Below are 20,736 nucleotides of genomic sequence, written 5' to 3'. Positions count from 1 at the left end.
CTAGTTTTAAGCATGGAGCTTGCCATGTGAACTGAAAAAAGAAACAAACTTGCATCGGTCTCGAGAATAGACACTATCGGTATCCCAAGCTCTCGTAATCTCTCGCAAACTTTAGAGCATAGCAAAGCATGCGGTACAGCGATCTCGTACGAGCTGCACAAGCCTAGGTTCGAAGTTCTCGCGATGTTCAAAGCATCATCAAAGAGCGTGTCTCGCGAGAGCTGCTCAGACACCGAAAAGGTCTATAGCACTGAATCGCCAGCTTGTTTTTCTATCCTGTATACGAGGTTTTGCATTCACAAACTGAATAAAAATAATGATAATTAATACGATGCAGATAATTCGTGCACGCCGGGGTTTCTACTTCGATCCCGGCTATGCTTCAAATGATATGATATGATATGATATGATATGTTGACAGACTGGTACTTAGGCTGTTGAGCCTTTGTCTGATCTTTTGATCAGTTGCTATCCTAGCCTAACTTTGAGCTAGGTAACCTACACGATCTTTTGACCGTGGCCTATTCTATCAACTTTTTCTTGGCTGGTGGGAATTTGTAGTGAGAGGCATACTGACATTTGGGCTATACATAATAGTCTTTCAGTGCATTGTCCAAGCGATTTTTGAAACTGTTCATTGTCGGCGCTTCTACCACATTCTTGTCCAAGGAGTTCCATGTGTCTATGACTGATTCTGTTCGTGAAGAAAGATTGTCGGAGAGCTGTTCTGCATTGTTTCTTCTTGAGCCGATTGAACTGATGTCCACGGGTATTACACAGGCTATTCAGCTCCAGTGGGTTCTTGCACCCGTAGTATCCATGCACGAATTTGTATGCTTCAATCATATCTCCCCGGATACGCCTATAGCACATGCTTGGAACTTTCAAGACTCTAAAACGCTCTTCGTAACTCAAGGTCTTCAGCCCTGGGATACACTTCGTGGCTCTTCTTAACACACTTTCAATCAGATTTTTATCTTTCTCGAGTCGGGGACTCCACACCACATTTGCAAATTCCAGATGAGGCCGTACAAGTGCAACAAAGAGAAGTCTTAGCGTTTCTGCGTCCAAATGCTCATAAAACCGTCTAATGAGACCCAGGATTCTATTTGCTTTGTTGACTTGTGTTTCCACGTGCTTTGAGAATTTCAATTCACTGTCTACATTGACTCCAAGGTCCTTTTCTGCACTTGAGCTTTCCAGATCAACTCTGTCCACGCTGCCAGGTTTTCTCATATTATACACAAGTTTCTGATTTTTTGTACCCAACTGTAATGTCTTACACTTGTACCACCACCGACTTTCTGACCAGTCTCCGTTCAGACCACCTTTCACGCCAACATCAGACCAAGACCAACAGTGAAGATTCCTTGAGCATTTATTTGGCTCACAGATATAGCATGGTCTCTCTCGCTGTAGAGTCGTGAAGTGAATTGGAAGAGAGTTCTCTGACCAAGTCTCTCTCGTGTAGTCTGCCAGAACAAGTCTGTCGTTTGCATACATACATACAGTTTATATAGGTTTTTCACATCCTTACTAATATATATCAAAGTTGTCAACTAACTGTCCCCTAAAAACTGGACGCTACGGTTTCCTTACTATGCCCGTTTTGATAAACGGGGGTCAAGCAAAGGCGCTATGACCAGTTAAACCCGCCATGACAAGTTAAGTCAGTTAAGCCAGTAGGCAAAGGGCGCTACTGTCATGATGTAGAATTTACGGGACATGTGAACGCTATCTGCTGTCATGGTGTAGAATTTACGGGACATGTGGACACGATCTGGTCAAACACAATACTAGCTGACACAACAATGCTTAAACTGTGTGCGTGCACTTGTAGTGTCTTACACTTATCTGCATTAAAGCGCATCTGCCACTTGTCTGCCCAGTCGACCAAACTGTCCAAATCCGGCTCTGGTGATGAATTCTTAAACGTTTGTAAATCAGACTGTCATTATGTTTTGGAAAGTAATTAGGCCTAGTGTAGTCATAAGCACTTCGGAAAAAAACACTTTAAAGCCCGGGCCAAAATAAACTCAAATGACACTCGACTTGATCGATATTTTTCCCTGGGACAAAACTGAATAGCTTGCATCTAAAATTGGTTGTAAAATTTAATCTAATATCAAAGATCCTCTAACAAGCATCCCGATGCATAATTATTGTTGTCGCTGGACTTTTTATTGACATTAATCAAAGTCTCCGTTTGGACTGTAATCACATCAAGTCAGTTTGCATACAATATTTACATACCGTTTCCGTGCCTTATTTAACAGCTCATGAAAAATAGCCGCTAAAAGCGCAACTTATCGCTTCACCCTCATCAGCTGCGCGGAATATGTCACGAAGCCGCGTGCAAGCTCATTACACTGTCAGGACTGCCCCTCAATAACGTCGTTGCCTGGCAGCCCCCAATTCAATTTTGGCGCACGGCGTTTTGGGGCAGAGAGTACTGTTTTGTTCCAAGATGGCGGTGTCTGAAAACATCGATCCATCTCCCTCCGTTATCTGAGGCTGTGGTGCTAACGTTTCTGGTCTATTCCGCCGCTATTGAACTGTTGCTACAAAATCTGCAAAGCTGGGAGGAAACAAATGGTAAGTTTGCTTCACTGATTGAGGTGTTTTTGTGTACGAGATGTCTTGCGTAGCTTGATCGTGCTAGCGAAGCAGCAGACGAACTTTGCTGCAGGGAGGACAGAGAGAGAGAGACTCAGAGACGGTGTCAGCGTAGTCTAACTCTCAATAAGGTACATCTGTGTTTTCTTTTGTGGCTCTCTCAGTCAGTGCGTGCGCGCGCGTGAGTCTGAGTGTTTGCGTGTGTGTGCTTGTGAGACCGAGACCGAACGAGAGGTTGGTGTCCGTGATAAGCGATGGGTTATCCCAGCATTTACAACGGTTCCTTAACATGACTGATAATGCCAGACTGGCTGTTTGTATAACATGAACACCTGATACCAAGCCAAATTAATTGGCCACCATTACAAAAGGCTACACTGTATTATATTCACCCTTTCCTAGCTGGAAATCATATGTGTGTGTGTGTGTGTGTGTGTGGGTGTGTGTGTGTAAAAGAGAGATCTATAGTTGTGTAGAGAATACTACATGGCTTGCTGTGTCGTACCAGATTTACACGAGTTTTTTTTAAATTATTGAACTGCGAGCGAAAGCGAGCAGTTCACTATTTGAAAAAGCAACGAGTGTAAATCTGGTACGATACAGCAATTAAGCCATGTATAGTATTCTGTTTATCCTACATACTGTACTTACGTGTATTTTACTGAAAATGTCCTGCAGTCGAGGCAGCTAAATTGAAGACGCTTGTTTTGGAACCTCGATTTCTTCTAAACCCTCGTGCAATCTATTATGTCAAAGCAAAGAAACATCACTCTGAAAGTGTGGCGTGACGTGTTAGTTCTAAAAATTCATCGAGGGTAATTAGCGAGCGCATTTTTTTTCTTTCTATAATGATGTTTGTCTCGGTGACTTTGGCATCATAAACAGTGGAAAAACAGTTCCCTGCCAGACTTGCTTGACATGACCTCATTTACATGATATACACACGTGTGATTTGAACGATTATTATCTCACGAGGGTCTCTCTCACGTATGTAGGATAAATGACTGTGTGACGGCATGCGCAGCTCTGTCAACCACTGTATGCTTTTATTTCACTTCGGTTTGAGTCAGAGCGTCTGCTCACGCATTATTCTGTACAGTTTTCAATTAGGTTAATTATTTTCTAATCTATCAAATGAATTTTTGATTGACATAATGATAATGACAAGAGAGATGACAATAGCACAATGGGCAAACATGTAGCTGAGTATTGAGCTATGAGGACTTGCCCTACTTGGCTGCTGATTTTCCTAAGTCATTTAACATGTTGTGTGTGTTTGCGCATACGTCCATGTGTCAGCTTTCTTGTGAATGTTTGTCAATGTGTACAACCGGTTACATTCTTTTACTCAAGCAGATACGTTTCTATTACTTATATTTTTTGTTTGGTAGTGGGAGTGATGGAGAAATACATGTTTGTAAACACAGCCTCCAAAGGAAACATGTATAGAAGGGATTGCACAGTGTTGTATAAGTTGAGTAAACAAATGGAAGATGCACTACATAATCTTTCTGAACTTAAGACAGCTTTTAGTGTTGTAATGGCGCGCTAAAGGTTGTATTGACGATAATAAACAACCAACCGGTATTTTATGCACAGTCAATAATAAACGGCTGGCTTTTATTTTACAAGCCGGCCGCAATCTCCCAGTTAGTATAATAGTTACTAGTCCACAAGCAGCAATGCCACTTCATGCATCACTGTGCATTTGTGCCTCTGTTTGGTGCTCTCTATTTAAATATCAGTTGATGCGCTCTTCCTTTCTCAGCATATATATACTCATACCAGGAATAATTAGGGGGCAAGCACACACCCCCCCGCTTACACGCACACACACTCACTCGCTTTTTCTCTCTCTCTGTTAGAGACTATATATATGACGGGCGCTGTGGCGTGGTGGTAAGACGTCGGCCTCTTAATCGGAAGGTCGAGGGTTCGAATCCCGGTCGCGGCCGCCTGGTGGGTTAAGTGTGGAGATTTTACTGATCTCCCAGGTCAACTTATGTGCAGACCTGCTAGTGGCTTATCCCCCTTCGTGTGTACACGCAAGCACGTACAAGACCAAGTGCGCACGGAAAAGATACTGTAATCCATGTCAGAGTTCGGTGGGTTATAGAAACACAAAAATACCCAGCATGCTTCCTCCGAAAGCGGCGTATGGCTGCCTAAATGGCGGGGTAAAAACGGTCATACACGTAAAATTCCACTCGTGCAAAAAACACAAGTGTACGTGGGAGTTTCAGCCCACGAACGCAGAAGAAGAAGAAGAAGAGACTATATATGTATTGTACCTACACATATTACTACATATGTATACACACTCTATCAGTCTATGTCCCCCTTCCCTCTTTCTTTCTCTTAAAAAAACTCACTCTCAGTCCTCCTATCCGCTTCCTCTCTCTCTCTCCCTCTCTCTCTCTCTATCTCTCTCTCTCTCTATCTCTCTCTCTCCCCCTCTCTCTCTATCTCTCTCTCTCCCCCTCTCTCTCTCCCCCTTTCTCTCTCCCTCTCTCTCTCTCTCCCTTTCTCTCTCTCTCTCTCTCTCTCTCTCTCTCTCTCTCTCTCTCTCTCTCTCTCTCTCTCTCTCTCTCTCTCTCTCTCTCTGAGTCTGTCTCTCTCTCACTCTCGATGTAAATAACTGGTGTAGTGCTAATGCTATGCTTGTCCATCCAATAAAAACTAAAAGTATGGTAATTGCAACCAGACAAAAACACCAGATTTCTCCACTCAAACTAAATCTTACTATTGGTACGCAATCAATTGAACAAGTTCAAAAGCATCGCGTCTTAGGGGTAATTATTGATTGTGAATTCAAGTGGCAGGCACAATTATAGCATATTTGCAAGAAAGTAGCCAAGAACATTTTCCTCCTATCCAAGTTAAAGCAATTTACGGACAGAAGGACTCTGGAAATGTTCCACCATGCTCATGTAATGCCTCACATTAATTATGTTTCGACGCTCTAGGATGGCAGCAGTGATGTCTCTATCGTCGCTCGGCCAAACTCATCGTAAAGGATAATGCCTCAACAGATATGAAATTAAAAATGCTTAACTTTCTTCCACTGGAAAAGCATCTCAAGTTAAACAAAGCCATTTTCATGCATAAATTGTATTACGGTAAAGTGCCGATTTACATTACATCATTATTTAATAAAGCTACCCACAGATATGGGTCGGTCAACTTGATTCCACCGATTCCACGAATTGACCTGTATAAGACCAGTCTTGCTTTTTCGGGTATTTCAGTTTGGAATTCGCTTCCATCATCCTTTAAGCACTTAAAGGTACTGAACTTGTCAAATGCACGGAGCCCCTGGGGCTTTTAGTCATACCTCAGGCAGCTATCCGTTAGAAGAACTACCAAGTTTCATTGACTTGCACCCAAAGAGTCAAGAACTGCGATTTTTTTACGAATTAATTTCGTACTCGGACCCGGCTGGTCTTGACCTATTTTTGGATCTAAATTTAGATCAGGTAGATCACCACATCATGCACAAAAAGACACGTCACTAGCAAACTATGTCAGACATCATCATGAGTTTGTGTAAAACAAAATGGAGGCCGGAATCACTCAGTTGAATCGAACTCCGACCAAACACCACGTAATAACTAGGTTAATTTGTGCACTCGCGTGAACAAGAAACTTTCGAGCTTCACAGATGTCGTCGTTGGGTAGTTTTGGGTTTGTTTTACTACCATAGGAGGATTTTTGAACCGTAAATGCACTCAGCTGCAACAAAAACGCAAAACGAAGGCTGTGAGCTGCACTGTGCCTTTAAAGTCATTAACAACTTTTAAAAAAATGTGTTAAAAACCACTGTCTGAGTAGTTTAACGCCTTTTGATTTACCACACTTAGTATTACGTCAAAGATATGCTGTGCATTGTATGTTCTGAACATATTTTTGTTGTACTATTGCTACATGTTCGATTGCTAACAGCTTGTATTTATAATTACCTGCATAGTATGCATTTGATTTTATGAATAACCACATATGTATGCTCTTCATGCCTCATCTTCATCATCATCATTATCATCATCATCATCAACATCGTCATCTTTATTATCACGTGCTGAAGTTTTCCGACCTCCTTTTGTTGGTTAACTTTTTAACTTTTTAATTTTTAATTTTTTAATTATATAATTGTGTGTCTATGCGTCCCAAGGACAGATTGTAAGAAAAGGCGTAGCCTTAAATCTTAATCCTTGTTAAATAAAGTTCAATTCTCTCTCTGTCTCTCTCTCTCTCTCTGTCTCTCTCTCTGTCTCTCTCTCTCTCTCTCCCTCTTTCTCTCTCCCTCTCTCTCTCTCTCTCTCTCTTTTAACAAAGCAATGTTACAGTCGGCAAAGTGCATGACCAAAAAAGTCGGAGGTGACGATGAAGGTAGAAGTGCGTCCTCATGGTTTGATGTTGAATGTTTGGAAAAGAAGCGATCTGCGAGACGGTTGCTGAGAAGTTACCAAAGAATTAAAACAGAAGATAAAGAAGAAAAAGAGATAGCAAAGCAAAAGTACGCTGAAGTCAGGAAGGAGTATAAAGACCTTCTTCGAACAAAGCGAACAGAGTACAGGTTAAAACAAGTTCATAACTTAGTGCTCTCTGCTGATAAACCAACTGAATTTTGGAAGGAAATAAGGAAATGTAATAGAAAAGAGGTGCACTCCAACTCCGTACCAAAAGAGGCATGGTACGAACATTTTAAGAATGTTTTAAACACCGATACAGTTGAAGATGAACCCGAAGACGATCAGTTGCCTGATACAGGTATCAGTGACGAAACTCTTGACAGTGAAATAACTGAAATTGAAATTAGTAAAGCAATCAGAAATTTGAAAAATGGTAAAGCGGCAGGGTTTGATGGTGTGTTGAATGAAATGTTGAAAGTGTCTGAAAGTCTTATTTTACCCTTTTTAGTTAAATTGTTCAACAACATTCTCGAGAAGGGGGTGTACCCAAGAGAGTGGTCCAAGGCCATTATTGTGCCGTTACATAAAAAAGGAGACTGTGATAACCCTGATAATTACAGAGGAATTTCCCTCACCAGTACGATGAGCAAAATTTTTATGTCTGTTCTGAACGACCGCCTGTCTGTGTGGTCAGAAAATAATAACATTTTAGATGAAAGCCAGGCTGGCTTCCGGAGGAATTACTCAACTATTGATCATGTGTTTACCCTTTACGCTTGCGTCCAGAAACAATTTTCACAAAAGGCCAAACTGTATGTAGCCTACATAGATTTTTGTAAGGCTTACGATAGCATTAAGCGCCCCGTGCTCTGGTCAGTGCTTTTTCGATTAGGCATACAAGGCAAAATATTTAAGGTGTTAAAGAGCATGTATGAAAATGTGAAAGCATGCGTGCGGTGCGGAAACGAATACACTGATTTCTTTGAATGTATGCAAGGCCTTAAGCAAGGTTGTGTAGCCTCACCGACAATTTTCTCGTTTCTGATCAACGAACTGGCGCAGGATGTCATACAACGAGGCAGACATGGGATACGTTTATCTCCGTCTGAGTTAGAACTGTTTGTAATGCTTTTTGCTGACGACATTGCGCTGTTATCCAGCACTGTAGTAGGCCTACAAAACCAGCTTAATGTCCTGCGCTGCTCTGCAGAAAAACTGTGTCTGAACGTGAACTTGACAAAGACTAAGGTCATGGTTTTTAGAAAGGGCGGGCACATTGCACAGAAAGAGAAGTGGTTCTACGGAATGGATCGTCTTGAGATTGTGAACTCGTTTAGATATCTCGGTGTAACCCTTTCCACCCAACTGAGCTGGAACATTGCAGTAGAAACAAAGACAACCATGGCGAAAAAGGGAGTGATCGAAATCGTTAGATTACTGAACAGACTTGGCTGCCATTCGGCAAAGGTGTTTTTCAAACTGTTTGACGCACGGATCGCTCCTATGCTCTTGTATGGTTCAGAGCTATGGGGATATGGAAAGTATGACTCTGTGGAAAGGGTCCACCTGTTTGCGTGTAAAAAGTTTCTGAAAGTGACAATTCGAACTCCAAACAACATTGTGTATGGTGAATTGGGAAGACATCCGCTGTATATTAACTCTGCAGTCAGATGTGTGAAATACTGGTTTACACTGCTGAAGCAACCTGATTCAAGATATTCCAAGATTGCATATAAAGCTTTATGTAATTTGGCATCGAAGGGCCACACAAATTGGGTCTCACATGTGCAGAGTCTTTTATGTTGTAATGGTTTTGCTGCTGTGTGGATGTACGGAACGGTTGGGAATGAGAAGTGTTTCTTACAAGAGTTTAAAAGACGTTTACAAGATTGTTTTTGTCAAGAATGGTTCTCCTTTTTAGAATGCAGTGAACGTTTTGACATTTATAATTGTTACAAAACATGCTTGGAAAAAGAGAAATACATTGAATTAATCGAAGATATTAAGTACAGAGTTGCTCTTACTCGTTTCCGCGCAGGAGTATCCGAAATCAACGCTCACAAGTTTCGGTACGCACCAAACCAAACGACAAGAAACTGTCCTCTCTGTACAGCTGATAAAGAAGATGAACACCATGTTGTATTTTTATGTCCTTTTTATCAAGACCTTCGAGCAAAGTATTTGAAAATCTCGAACTCTAAGACGCTGCAACAACAACTTGTGTATTTCTGTGGCAATAATGAGGAAAATGTGATGAACAGCTTCAGCAGATTTGTGTTCTTCATGCTACAGAAGAGACGAACCCTTATAAATGAGGTTCAGTGATATGTCATCAGGGTTTTAATGTATTTGTTGAATTTTATGCGTGACTATAATTTATAACTGTGCAGATACTATTGCTGTTATTTTAACCACTATTGTAAGGGGCTGTGGCCTTAGACAATTAAAGATTTGTTCTTGTTCTTGTTCTTGTTCTTGTTCTCTCTCTCTCTCTCTCTCTCTCTCTCTCTCTCTCTCTCTCTCTCTCTTGCCCCTCCTCCTCTTATTCACATGTGCCCATGCTATGGTCGTTTTATGATTTATAGTAAAACATCCATTATCAGTTAATGCAACATAGTTATATTTGGTTCCCTTGATGAAATTAATGTGAAATTTCAGACACATTATCCATTAGGAGCACATTTTGAGAGCCCTGTGGGAGATAAGGGAATTATTGATTCCATTCTTGCCGAACTGGCCAGCGTTATCGGTGCAGGCAATAAAACGTAAACAAATGGCTCAGGAATACTATCAAGAATCTGCTGGGCTCTCCAAGAAAGTTGACAACCTGGAGGCATAGTTCGATGGAGTTAGCAAATTTGTCTTGAAGTTCAATGATGCAGTAGAAAAAATCACAGGTGGTTTCAGGCATACGTACACTGTATTCCCTTTTTGCTGTCGGTGATAGTGTAATCTTGATAAAATGAAGCAGCAAATGCACTCACAAGTGTGGATTAATCAGATTTTTACTGAAGGAGCGTTTTTGTGTTTTAAGCTTTCAAGCTGAAATGTAATCCCATTGTCCGGAGTCCGGATCGGGTCAAAGATTGCTTGACCCAAATCAATGTTATTAAAAATTAAGGTTGTCACAGTGCTACCTCAAGTTTTGATGTCGTCTAAGGAATTCATCGGAAAAGTGGAAACAAATGTGTGTGGTTACCATCTGGAAGAATTCACATGTGAAGTTTCATGAAGATCTGTTAGACTAAATGTAAAAATAGATCTGTAAACATTGAATGCATTTTCCTTTTACGTATGTATGCCTAACTTAAAATGAATTCAGTAAAAACATGATGAATTGTCCTTTCAAACAAACTGGGCTCACAGTTAAAATCAAAAGACTGATATGCATTTTGAGTTTAGTGCAAGCAGTTTGCCTGCCAAACAGGATCTGATGCAGCACAGCAAAATCCATTTTTACGCAGGCAATATATATGTCAGTAATAAATCTTTCCTCTCTGTCTGGTTGGGAGAGAGCTATTGACCAAAAAAGTCCAGTGTAAACAAACGCCTCCATTATAATTTATTATTGAACTTTGTAGTTGTTGGAACAGGTTGCATGAAAGGGAAGATTTACACTGTGCACTGTCAAACAGTTGGATGAAAAGCGATGAGAAACTCGCTATTGAATTGACATACGGGTATTTTCGGGGTTGTGTGCCCTGGGCTGAGAGGCACGAAGCGAAAGTGGGCGCCACCCAAACGGGTGAGGACAAACCGAGGTGTCTGATTCGTTGAAATCACAGCAAATCTCAATTACAACCATTCAAACACCGCGGCTGGCTCCCGACCGGTTGGTAATTTTCTCGTGCACCTCGCGGCCCAGGTAACATGAAAGGGGTGATTTTCTGTGTGCAGTGGAACAGCTAGTGTCATAAACCTGTGAGAAACTGTGTAAGAATTGACAGTTACTTCCTCCTTTAGTCTTCTTTTTTGTAGCCGCCGGGCTACTTAGGTTTCGCTCTTGTGGTTGTTTGAAATTCACGTTGTTTGTTGACTGGGGACTGGGAACTGTATCTCTGGTACTCTGGGGTCAATTGAGCTCAAATATGGCGAGTAGCTTGGAATTGTGGGGCCAAGGGTTTGTGCAAAAAAATAAGTTCCCAACGGTAGGCAAACGGAAGATATTAGCTTTGTATGTTTTTCCCTTTTTTGGCACCCGGCCAGGAAAACAAATTCCCTGTAAAGCGGGTGCTAAAAATTTGGCATCAGGACGCGCGTTTCAACCCAACACTTGACGTCGAAGACATGTGCTAAGTGAGACCTAAAACCTTTATACACGAAGCATGGAAGCTTTTACTAAGCATGGGCGTGTACACTAGTCAGATAACATGTTTTTTTTAATTCGTTTCAGCTGTTTAAGTGGCAAGTCGTTGGTTCGACGCTCCTTATGGACCGAATATTTTTTTATTATTATTTTCATCCGAGCATGCAGCTTTCACTTATTTTCTTCTGCAATCCTTTCTGGCTCTCTCTTTCATTTTATTTTGATATTTTTTTAATATATTTTTAATTTTAATTTTAAATTTTCTTATACATTTTTTTAAAAATATTTTTTCTTTCTTCCTTTCATTTTATTTTAAATTTTATAATTTTTTTTAAAAATTCTTATTTTTTATCAGCTCTGGTTTGTTCTTGTTTTAAACCCCTTACCTGTTTACCTTGCCATTATCCAGCAATTGGCAATGTCATTTCAGACTGTCCGCCTTGTTCACTTCAGCTTCTTCTTCTTCGTTCATGGGCTTAGACTCCCACGTTCACTCATGTTTTTAGCACGAGTGGATTTGTACGTGTATGACCGTTTTTTCCCCGCCATTTAGGCAGCATACGCCGATTTCGGGGGAGGCATGCTGGGTATTTTCGTGTTTCTATAACGCACCGAACTCTGACATGGATTACAGGATCTTTTCCGTGCGCACTTGGTCTTGTGCTTGCGTGTACACACGAAGGGGGTTAAGTACTGTCACTAGCAGGTCTGCACAGAAGTTGACCTGGGAGATCGGAAAAATCTCCACTCTTAACCCACCAGGCGGCAGCGACCGGGATTCGAACTCCCGACCTCCCGATTAGGAGGCCGACGTCTTACCACCACGCCGCTGCGCCCGTCGTTTACTTCAGCAAAGACCATTGTATCTCTGTCGGCCTTGTTTCTGATATCTTTCCTCCCACCAATTCCGCTACCCCCATTTTCTCTCCCAACACCACCCCAAAGCCATCTCAATTTGTCTTCGAAGAACAAGAGACGTAAAGACAGGCACGTACTCTGTGACGTCTTTAGACTGCAAGTGAGTGCTGCCTACGTCATCTGTGCATGGGGTAGGGACCGTGGGAAGGCGATGAAAAATAACAACCAACCAACTTCCGTTACAGCAATTAAGATTGCATGTCCGTAGAAAAGTAGTTGTGTCATACGTTGAGAGGCCTAGGCTTCTGTTCTCCTCTATACATGTACGTAGGCTGTTCCATAATTATTTAGAATCTCAGAAACGGAAACACATAGCAACAATCTAACCAGGCCATTTTCTAGACCAATCCTTCCCCAGCCGACACCCAACTGACCATCCTCTCAAACGTTCTCATTCTGGCCTGGGACCACGTGACATCAGTTATACCTTTTATTGCCATCGTGAAGGCTGGGACAGAGTGGGGGCGGGGACGTAGCTCAGTTGGTAGCGCGCTGGCTTTGTAGCCCGTTGGTCGCTATCAGCGTGGGTTCGATCCCCACGTTCGGCGAGAGATTTATTTCTCGGAGTCAACTTTGTGCAGACTCTCTTCGGTGTCCGAACACCCCCGTGTGCACACATGCGCACGAAAAAGATCCCACGTTCACAGCGAAAGTCTCAGGGCTTGGACAACACGAAGACACGCATGCATCATCTCTCGTCTCTGATTATCACGATCGTATTTCGATACTTTGACGAGACAAACCCAATGCTGGTGTGTCGAAGAAGACAGCGAGCTTGTTCGAATCAAAGTATCACACCATATCATCACACCATATCTTCAGCGTATTACCAATACCTGTCCCAATATAGACCAGTTGGTCTAAGAGGACGTTAAACCCTAATAGTGGTTCGGACAGAGTCTTCAGGGGTCTCTAACCGGGTTTCCGCGGCTATTTCTTGAAATCCGAGAACAGGCTCAACTAGCATGGGGAGATATCAAGAAACATGTAATCCATGTCAAAGTTCGGTGGGTTATAGAAACAGTGCCAAGAAATCTGTTGTCGTAAAGACAGTAGGTGCGTTAATTGTCATGTTACAGCACAAGCCCTCGAATACCTGTGTTTGGACGGTGTTTGTGCCAAGCCTCGAATATTTTCGACATTAGTGGTGGACACAGCAGTCAGACGTGACTGTATGCCTGTCCTCAAGAGTCACAGTGTTTAAATGCCTCGATCTAATCTTGCAAACCAATTTTTAGGGCTTCTTGTTATTTGAACTTGGCAGGGGTTGGGTCACCCGGTTAAACACCCGAACAGACGACAGTTGTTTGGTTTCAGAGTGGAGCTAATTAATCCAGGTTTTGTCACCACAGACGATATTCCATGTTGATTTGGACAAGCCATTGCTGATTTTTTCAAGTATTGTCAGGCAACACTCTGCCCTACCCCTCTTTTTCCCGTCACTGGGTTCATGTGGTACCCAACCGGCAAATCGCTTTGGGGTCATTAATATTTTGTGTAAGATCTTTTTAAATGCAGAGCTTTTAATGCCAAGGGCATATTGCATCTCCCTGATTATAATTAAGCGATCTTCTCTTATTACCTGTTCAACAGCGCCAATGTTTGCGAGGATAACGAATGAAAGGAGTAGACCAGGGTGGGTATCATTTTCGAGGCTCCGTCTACCCGGTTTGAAATTGCTGTACAAGTTTTACACCACGGCTCTACAAAGAGCGTTCATCCTAAAACATTACATAACACTTTCTTGCAAATCGGCCTCTTTTAACCCTTATTTTGTAGTTATTGCAAGTTATGGCTCCGAAATCGCGAATTTGAGCGTCATGACGCAATCTCATACAGTTGCGCGGTGAGTATCTTCCCGAGTCGACCATATGAAAACGACATAACTCTGAAACTTTATTTTTTGTGTCAAGCCTCACGATAGTCTATTATTTGACGGCATGATTTTGTATTTAACGCCATACTGCCAGGAGCCTGGATTCTAAATAATAATGGAACAGCCCTCGTATGTCTTCTCCTTGTCTCTTCCCCTCCCCCCCCCCCCCCCCTTTCCTTGTCCGCATTTTTACCTCCTCCTCCTCCTTTCTTGATTTTCCTCTTGTTTCGTCTTTTTATATTTAGTCAAGTTTTGACTAAATATTTTAACATCGAGGGGGAATCGAAACGAGGGTATGGTGTATGTGCGTCTGTCTGTGTGTGTGTGTAGAGCGATTCAGACTAAACTACTGGACCGATCTTTATGAAATTTGACATGAGAGTTCCTGGGTATGAAATCCCCGAACGTTTTTTTCATTTTTTTGATAAATGTCTTTGATGACGTCATATCCGGCTTTTCGTGAAAGTTGAGGCGGCACTGTCACGCCCTCATTTTTCAACCAAATTGGTTGAAATTTTCGTCAAGTACTCTTCGACGAAGCCCGGGGTTCGGTATTGCATTTCAGCTTGGTGGCTTAAAAATTAATTAATGACTTTGGTCATTAAAAATCTGAAAATTGTAAAAAAAAATAAAAATTTATAAAACGATCCAAATTTACGTTTATCTTATTCTCCATCACTTGCCGATTCCAAAAACATATAAATATGTTATATTCGGATTAAAAACAAGCTCTGAAAATTAAATATATAAAAATTATTATCAAATTTTTTTCCCCGAAATCAATTTAAAAACACTTTCATCTTATTCCTTGTCGGTTCCTGATTCCAAAAATATATAGATATGATATGTTTGGATTAAAAACACGCTCAGAAAGTTAAAACGAAGAGAGGTACAGAAAAGCGTGCTATCCTTCTCAGCGCAACGAATACCCCGCTCTTCTTGTCCATTCCACGTGCACTGCCTTTGCCACGGGCGGTGGAGTGACGATGCTACGAGTATACGGTCTTGCTGCGTTGCGTTGCGTTCAGTTTCATTCTGTGAGTTCGACAGCTACTTGACTAAATATTGTATTTTCGCCTTACGCGACTTGTTATTCTTCCAAGCTTTTCTTCGTTCAGTGGCTGTTGCAGCGAATACTCCGAAAGTGCATTTTATATAGAATGCTAGAACAAAGAGTTCTGTGACGCGAGAGGCCATTGAAGTAGTCGTTCCCAAGGTCGACGAGAAGCCTTCTCCTTTCCGATTTGATGTTTTTTCCTTTCTTCCTTCTTTCTTCCTTGTTTCCTCCCTATTCTGATTACCTTCTGCTTGTGCTTTTTCTCCTTCACCTTCACACAGCTTTTTCTTCTACCGTCGTTCGCTGGCCGTGACAGCAGCTTAGCGAGAATACACACGGTTGTGAAACATCATTAAAGCCCATTTATTGTCGTCTGCGTCGATATGGCGGAAGTCGGTCTTCTTTATGCTTTAAAATTAATCATGGTTTGTTCTCTTCTCTATCCCTCCCTCTCTCTCTCCCCCTCTCTTTGTCTTCCCCCCACCTCTCTCACTCTCTCTCTCTCTCTCTCTCTCTCTCTCACACTCTCTCTCTCTGTTTATCATTTATTAGACATTTGTATTAGAAGTAAGGACAGAGAGAGAGAGAGAGAGAGAGAGAGAGAGAGAGAGAGAGAGAGAGAGAGAGAGAGAGAGAGAGAGAGAGAGAGAGAGAGAGAGAGAGAGAGAGAGAGAGAGAGAGAGAGAGACACACACACACACACCACAAACACACACACACACACAGAGGGGCCCTGACGCGCTCACGAGATAAACACACAGACAGACAGATATAGACAGGTACGTAGACAAGAGCAGACAGATATTTGTTTCTCTGCAGATGCCTGTAATGTAACCTGCAGTTCTTGACCAGTGTTAGTGCTTCAAGAAAGGAACTTGAAAACGCATTAAACACGAAGCACATGCTTTGCAGAAGAAAAAAAACACCACTTGATGGCCGATAAACATTCCGACGACAGCAGATATTGATTTCTGCCACAACAGGCATTGTAACGGATGTGTACGGTTACAGAACGATAATAGGGCAGGCACTTTACTCTCTTCTTTGTGCTTTGCCAGGACAACTTGTTTGACAACGGCATCAATGTAACAGAGGGGAATGGAAACGATGCAGGCATTTTGCTCATATCCTTTCTGCGTTGCGGGGCCAGTGTGCTCCACAACGTGGGGTCACAGGGATGTGTAAGGTCACAGAACGATATTACAGTGTTCTAGATGCGCGAACGTGTAGCAAAGACCTGTACGCGTACGTGTAGATATTACGTCATCCGTACCTCACTTTTTCTCTTTTATGTTCCAAACGTTGTTTTGCTCCCACCAAGACGTGTAGATCTTGGCAAACGTTAAACGCGTGACGTAAAAACTAGATTTGATGACGTCACCCGTACACGTTCCTGTACACGTGCTAAAAAGTTCCACATCTATATCTGTCTAATAGCGAGAGCAGGCTTTTTGTTCTGTCGTTTGTGTCTTGTGAGGACAGTGTTCTTGACAACAGGCGTAGGAGACAAATATGTAGTATAAATGATGATAAAGTATGCAATATTTTTAAATATCACATGTGTTTTCACAGCGCAGTTTGTTTGACAGCAACCGATGGCAAGAAAGATGTATCTGTTTTGATGGTGAAGCTGGCAATTTATTAAATATATGAGACATGTTTACATACCGCAATTTGTTTGACAAGAAGCTATCCCAACTGAGATGTAGCCGAAATGATGATCGAGTAGTCGGTTTGTTCATATTCTAATCTGTGTTTAACGAGAACGATATGTTTGAGAACGAGCTATCCAACAGAGATGTAATCGGAAAGAAACGATGATGGAGCAGGCATTTTATTAATGTATTCTATGTGCGTTGCGAGCGCACATCCCTATTGGGTAATTCTGCTCTAACGAGTTGTTTTTTAATCGGCAGGCGAACGCAATGGAGCCGACCCCCCTGACAAAACGCTTTGAAAACGATCAGAAGCTATAATGGCTTTGGCGTGTGCAATACGAACCATGTCACGCAACAACTGCACTCTTTCAAATCGCGTCAGAAGCTATAGTTTTGGCGTGTGCAATTCAAATCATGTCACGCAACAATTACACTCTTTCAAATCGCGTCAGAAGCTATGATGACTTTGGCGTGTTCAATACGAACCCTATCACGCAATAATTACACCCTTTCAAATCGCGTCAGAAGCTATAGTTTTGGCGTGTGCAATTCAAATCATGTCACGCAACAATTACACTCTTTCAAATCGCGTCAGAAGCTATGATGACTTTGGCGTGTTCAATACGAACCCTATCACGCAATAATTACACTCTTTCAAATCGCTTCAGAAGCTATAATGGCTTTGGCGTGTGCAATGCAAACCATGTCACACAACAATTACACTCTTTCAAATCGCTTCAGAAGCTAAAGTTGCTTTGACGTGTGCCATACGAACCATGTCACCCAACATTTACACTCTTTCAAGTCGTTTCAGAAGCTGTAATGGCTTTGGCGTGTAAAAATGCCACGCAACAGAGAACAAAACCTTCATTTTGTTAAATAGCCAAATAAATTGAAGGGACGTGAAAGACCAACAACCAACTAACCATCCCGTGAACCGTTTGAAAGAAAAGCTATAACAGTGTTAATCTGTTCTTTCGGTGTGGCAAAATAGTACCACAGCATAGATATTGATCCCTGCCACAGCATAGATATTGATCCCTGCCACAGCAGGGATTACAGGCTATACATGGGATAAGTGCTTCCCTTCGCGTGTGTATGGTTACAGACCTACGATGAAACAGGCGTATGTATGGTTACAGACCTATGATGGAACAGGCGTGTGTTTGGTTACAGACCTATGATGGAACAGGCGTGTGTATGGTTATCGTCTTTGTGTGATGCGAGGAAAGTCTGATTGACAATCAGCTGTGTTACACAGATGAAATTGATAACATATGTTGGAGCGAGGGGTGTTTTAGACAGTATCCTATCAGTGCTCATAGAACATAAACCTGTTTGAAAAACAGATTTTGGAGCAAGGAGTGTATTTGCATCCATCAGAGCTCATAGAACATTAACCTGTTTGAAAAACAGATTTTGGAGCAAGGAGTGTATTTGCATCCTCTCAGAGCTCATAGAACATTAACCTATTTGAAAAACAGAATTTGGAGCAAGGAGTGTATTAGTATCTTATCAGTGCTCATAGAACATTAGCCTGTTTGAAAAACACATTTTGCCATTTTGGAGTAAGGAGTGTATTAATTTAGTATCCTATCAGTGCTCATAGAACATTAACCTGTTTGAAAAACAGATTTTGGAGCAAGGAGTGTATTTGCATCCTATCAGAGCTCATAGAACATTAACCTGTTTGAAAAACAGATTTTGGTGAAAGGAGTGTATTAGTATCCTATCAGAGATCACAGAACATTAACCTGTTTAAAAAAACAGAGTTTGGAGTAAGGAAAGCATTAGTATCATGTCAGAGCTCATGATAACATTAATCTGTTTGAAAACAAGTGCTGTAATAGATACAGGATGATGAAGTAGGTGGTTCATTTCATGTGTACAGCGCTCAAAGTCCACAAAATGGGACACTGGCCTTTGGCTAGTACTTCTCATAATTAACTATCCAGAGAGCAATTTTTTTTCGCCAAACCAACCAATTGTTTCAGCAACTTTACTAGGATTCACGCCATTTGGTGAATAAAATAACATTTCTACTCGCCATTTAATACCGCAACACGGTGCCCTAGTGGTAAGGCGTCCGCCCAGTGAGCGGGAGGTCGTGGGTTCGAACCTCGGCCGGGTCATACCTAAGACTTTAAAATTGGCAATCTAGTGGCTGCTTCGCCTGGCGTCTGGCATTATGGGGTTAGTGCTAGGACTGGTTGGTCCGGTGTCAGAATAATGTGACTGGGTGAGACATGAAGCCTGTGCTGCGACTTCTGTCTTGTGTGTGGCGCACGTTAAATGTCAAAGCAGCACCGCCCTGATATCACCCTTCGTGGTGGACTGGGCGTTAAGCAAACAAACAAACAAACAAACAAACTCGCCATTTACATGTTTCTGCTCGCCATGGCGAGTAAAATACTCGCCACTTTCAGGCCTGTTGTATTAATGAGTCATTCCCATCCAGCAAACTGTTGTTAATGGACAGACGACTTTCAGCAGCTATATCTGCCGATACTAATTAAGCCTTTCCCTCTTCTTTCCAAATATAAATCAAACTCAACATCCTGGCTTCTTGATGTGATGAGAAATGGTGTCTACTTAAATGTACAGATTGGCGATTGTGTCGGGTAAACCAAAAATCAACATAATATTTCCTCTCTGCACAGACAGGGGCAACATGGGAGCGATACGATGCAGACATTAAGATAAGATAAGATAAGATAAGAAAACTTTAATGTCCATTTTCATTTTACACAAACGTGGACATTTTTCTTTCAGCACCACATCGCCTTTCAAATAACACAAAGACACGATCAAACAAAAGCTTAATCGAACATAAATACACTACTAAGATCATTTGTGACCCTCCACCACAAAATGAGTCGCATGTCACCTCGCGCGGTTCTGCGCTAGGCTTAATATAAGTCCGGGGAGTGTATGGTAACAGTGGGAGGATCACCTTAGTCACAGGATTATAACTCAAACAGTTTTCGCTCTTTTCTAAAACGGTTTTCACCACTGGATAGAGCATAAAAAACTCTTCAGGAAAATGTAAAAATATGAAAATCATGCAAAGGTGACATGCGACTCATTTCGTGGTGGAGGGTCACATTTCTTTGTTATTCGTTAGACCCAAAGAGTGCACCCCCATAATGGTAGTAAAACATCCCGACGACAGCATTTCGACGGTTCGGCTTGTCTGCTGTTGGCATTGATCAGTTCTGAAACACGCAATGTTACAATGAAGGTTCAAACCAATGAAAGTCTGATGGGACGGACCATTCATTTAACGTCATTGGTGTATTGCAGGAAAAAGAAGAGGTTGGAAACGAAGAACGCACTTAATTCGTTGTTTAATAAATATATATGAGGTGTAATCATGGGGATACTCTGGCAGCTTTTGTCATGCAATGTAGCGAAGACAGTCTAAAAGAACTCGAACCCTCTGTGTATTGCGGGGAGAAAACATTAAACAAGTCGCGAAAGGCGAAATTACTACATTTAGTCAAGCTGTCGAACTCAGGGAATGAAACTGAACGCTCAGTAGTTTTTCACCAAGACAGTACAGCTTCGTCAATCCCCGCGAGAAGAAACTTATCGCTCACCTTCCACGTGCAAAACGCAGTGAAATTAACACGCCAGAATAGCGCGGTAGCGTATTGTGCTAAGCAGGAAAGCGCGCTTTTCTGTATTCTTGTTAACTTTCGGAGCTTGTTTTGAATACAACCTATCATATCTATATGTTTTTGGAATCAGGAAATGATAAAGAATAAGATGAAATCATTTTTGGATCGATTTATTAATTTTTCATCGAAAGACTAATTAATCTATTTTCGTTAATTGTGATCACATTTTAAGAGTAAACATGACATATGTATATATTTTTAGATTCAGAATATGAT

General features: G+C 41.7%; 1 protein-coding gene across 1 annotated transcript in view; it reads left to right on the top strand.

The window, feature by feature from the left end:
- The first annotated feature begins 2,300 nt into the window (after positions 1-2,300).
- Positions 2,301-20,736, top strand: part of LOC138977988 (endothelin-converting enzyme homolog) — a 129,222-nt gene continuing 110,786 nt past the window's right edge. Inside the window, exon 1 of the mRNA XM_070350596.1 lies at positions 2,301-2,595. Coding sequence (XP_070206697.1) covers positions 2,593-2,595 — 3 coding nt within the window. The 5' untranslated portion in view covers positions 2,301-2,592. The remainder of the gene's footprint in view (positions 2,596-20,736) is intronic.

Source organism: Littorina saxatilis, linkage group LG10 (assembly GCF_037325665.1).
Source record: "Littorina saxatilis isolate snail1 linkage group LG10, US_GU_Lsax_2.0, whole genome shotgun sequence".
Lineage (NCBI taxonomy): Eukaryota > Metazoa > Mollusca > Gastropoda > Littorinimorpha > Littorinidae > Littorina > Littorina saxatilis.
The sequence above is the reverse complement of the archived record's forward strand: the minus strand, read 5'-3'. Positions and strand labels throughout refer to the sequence as shown.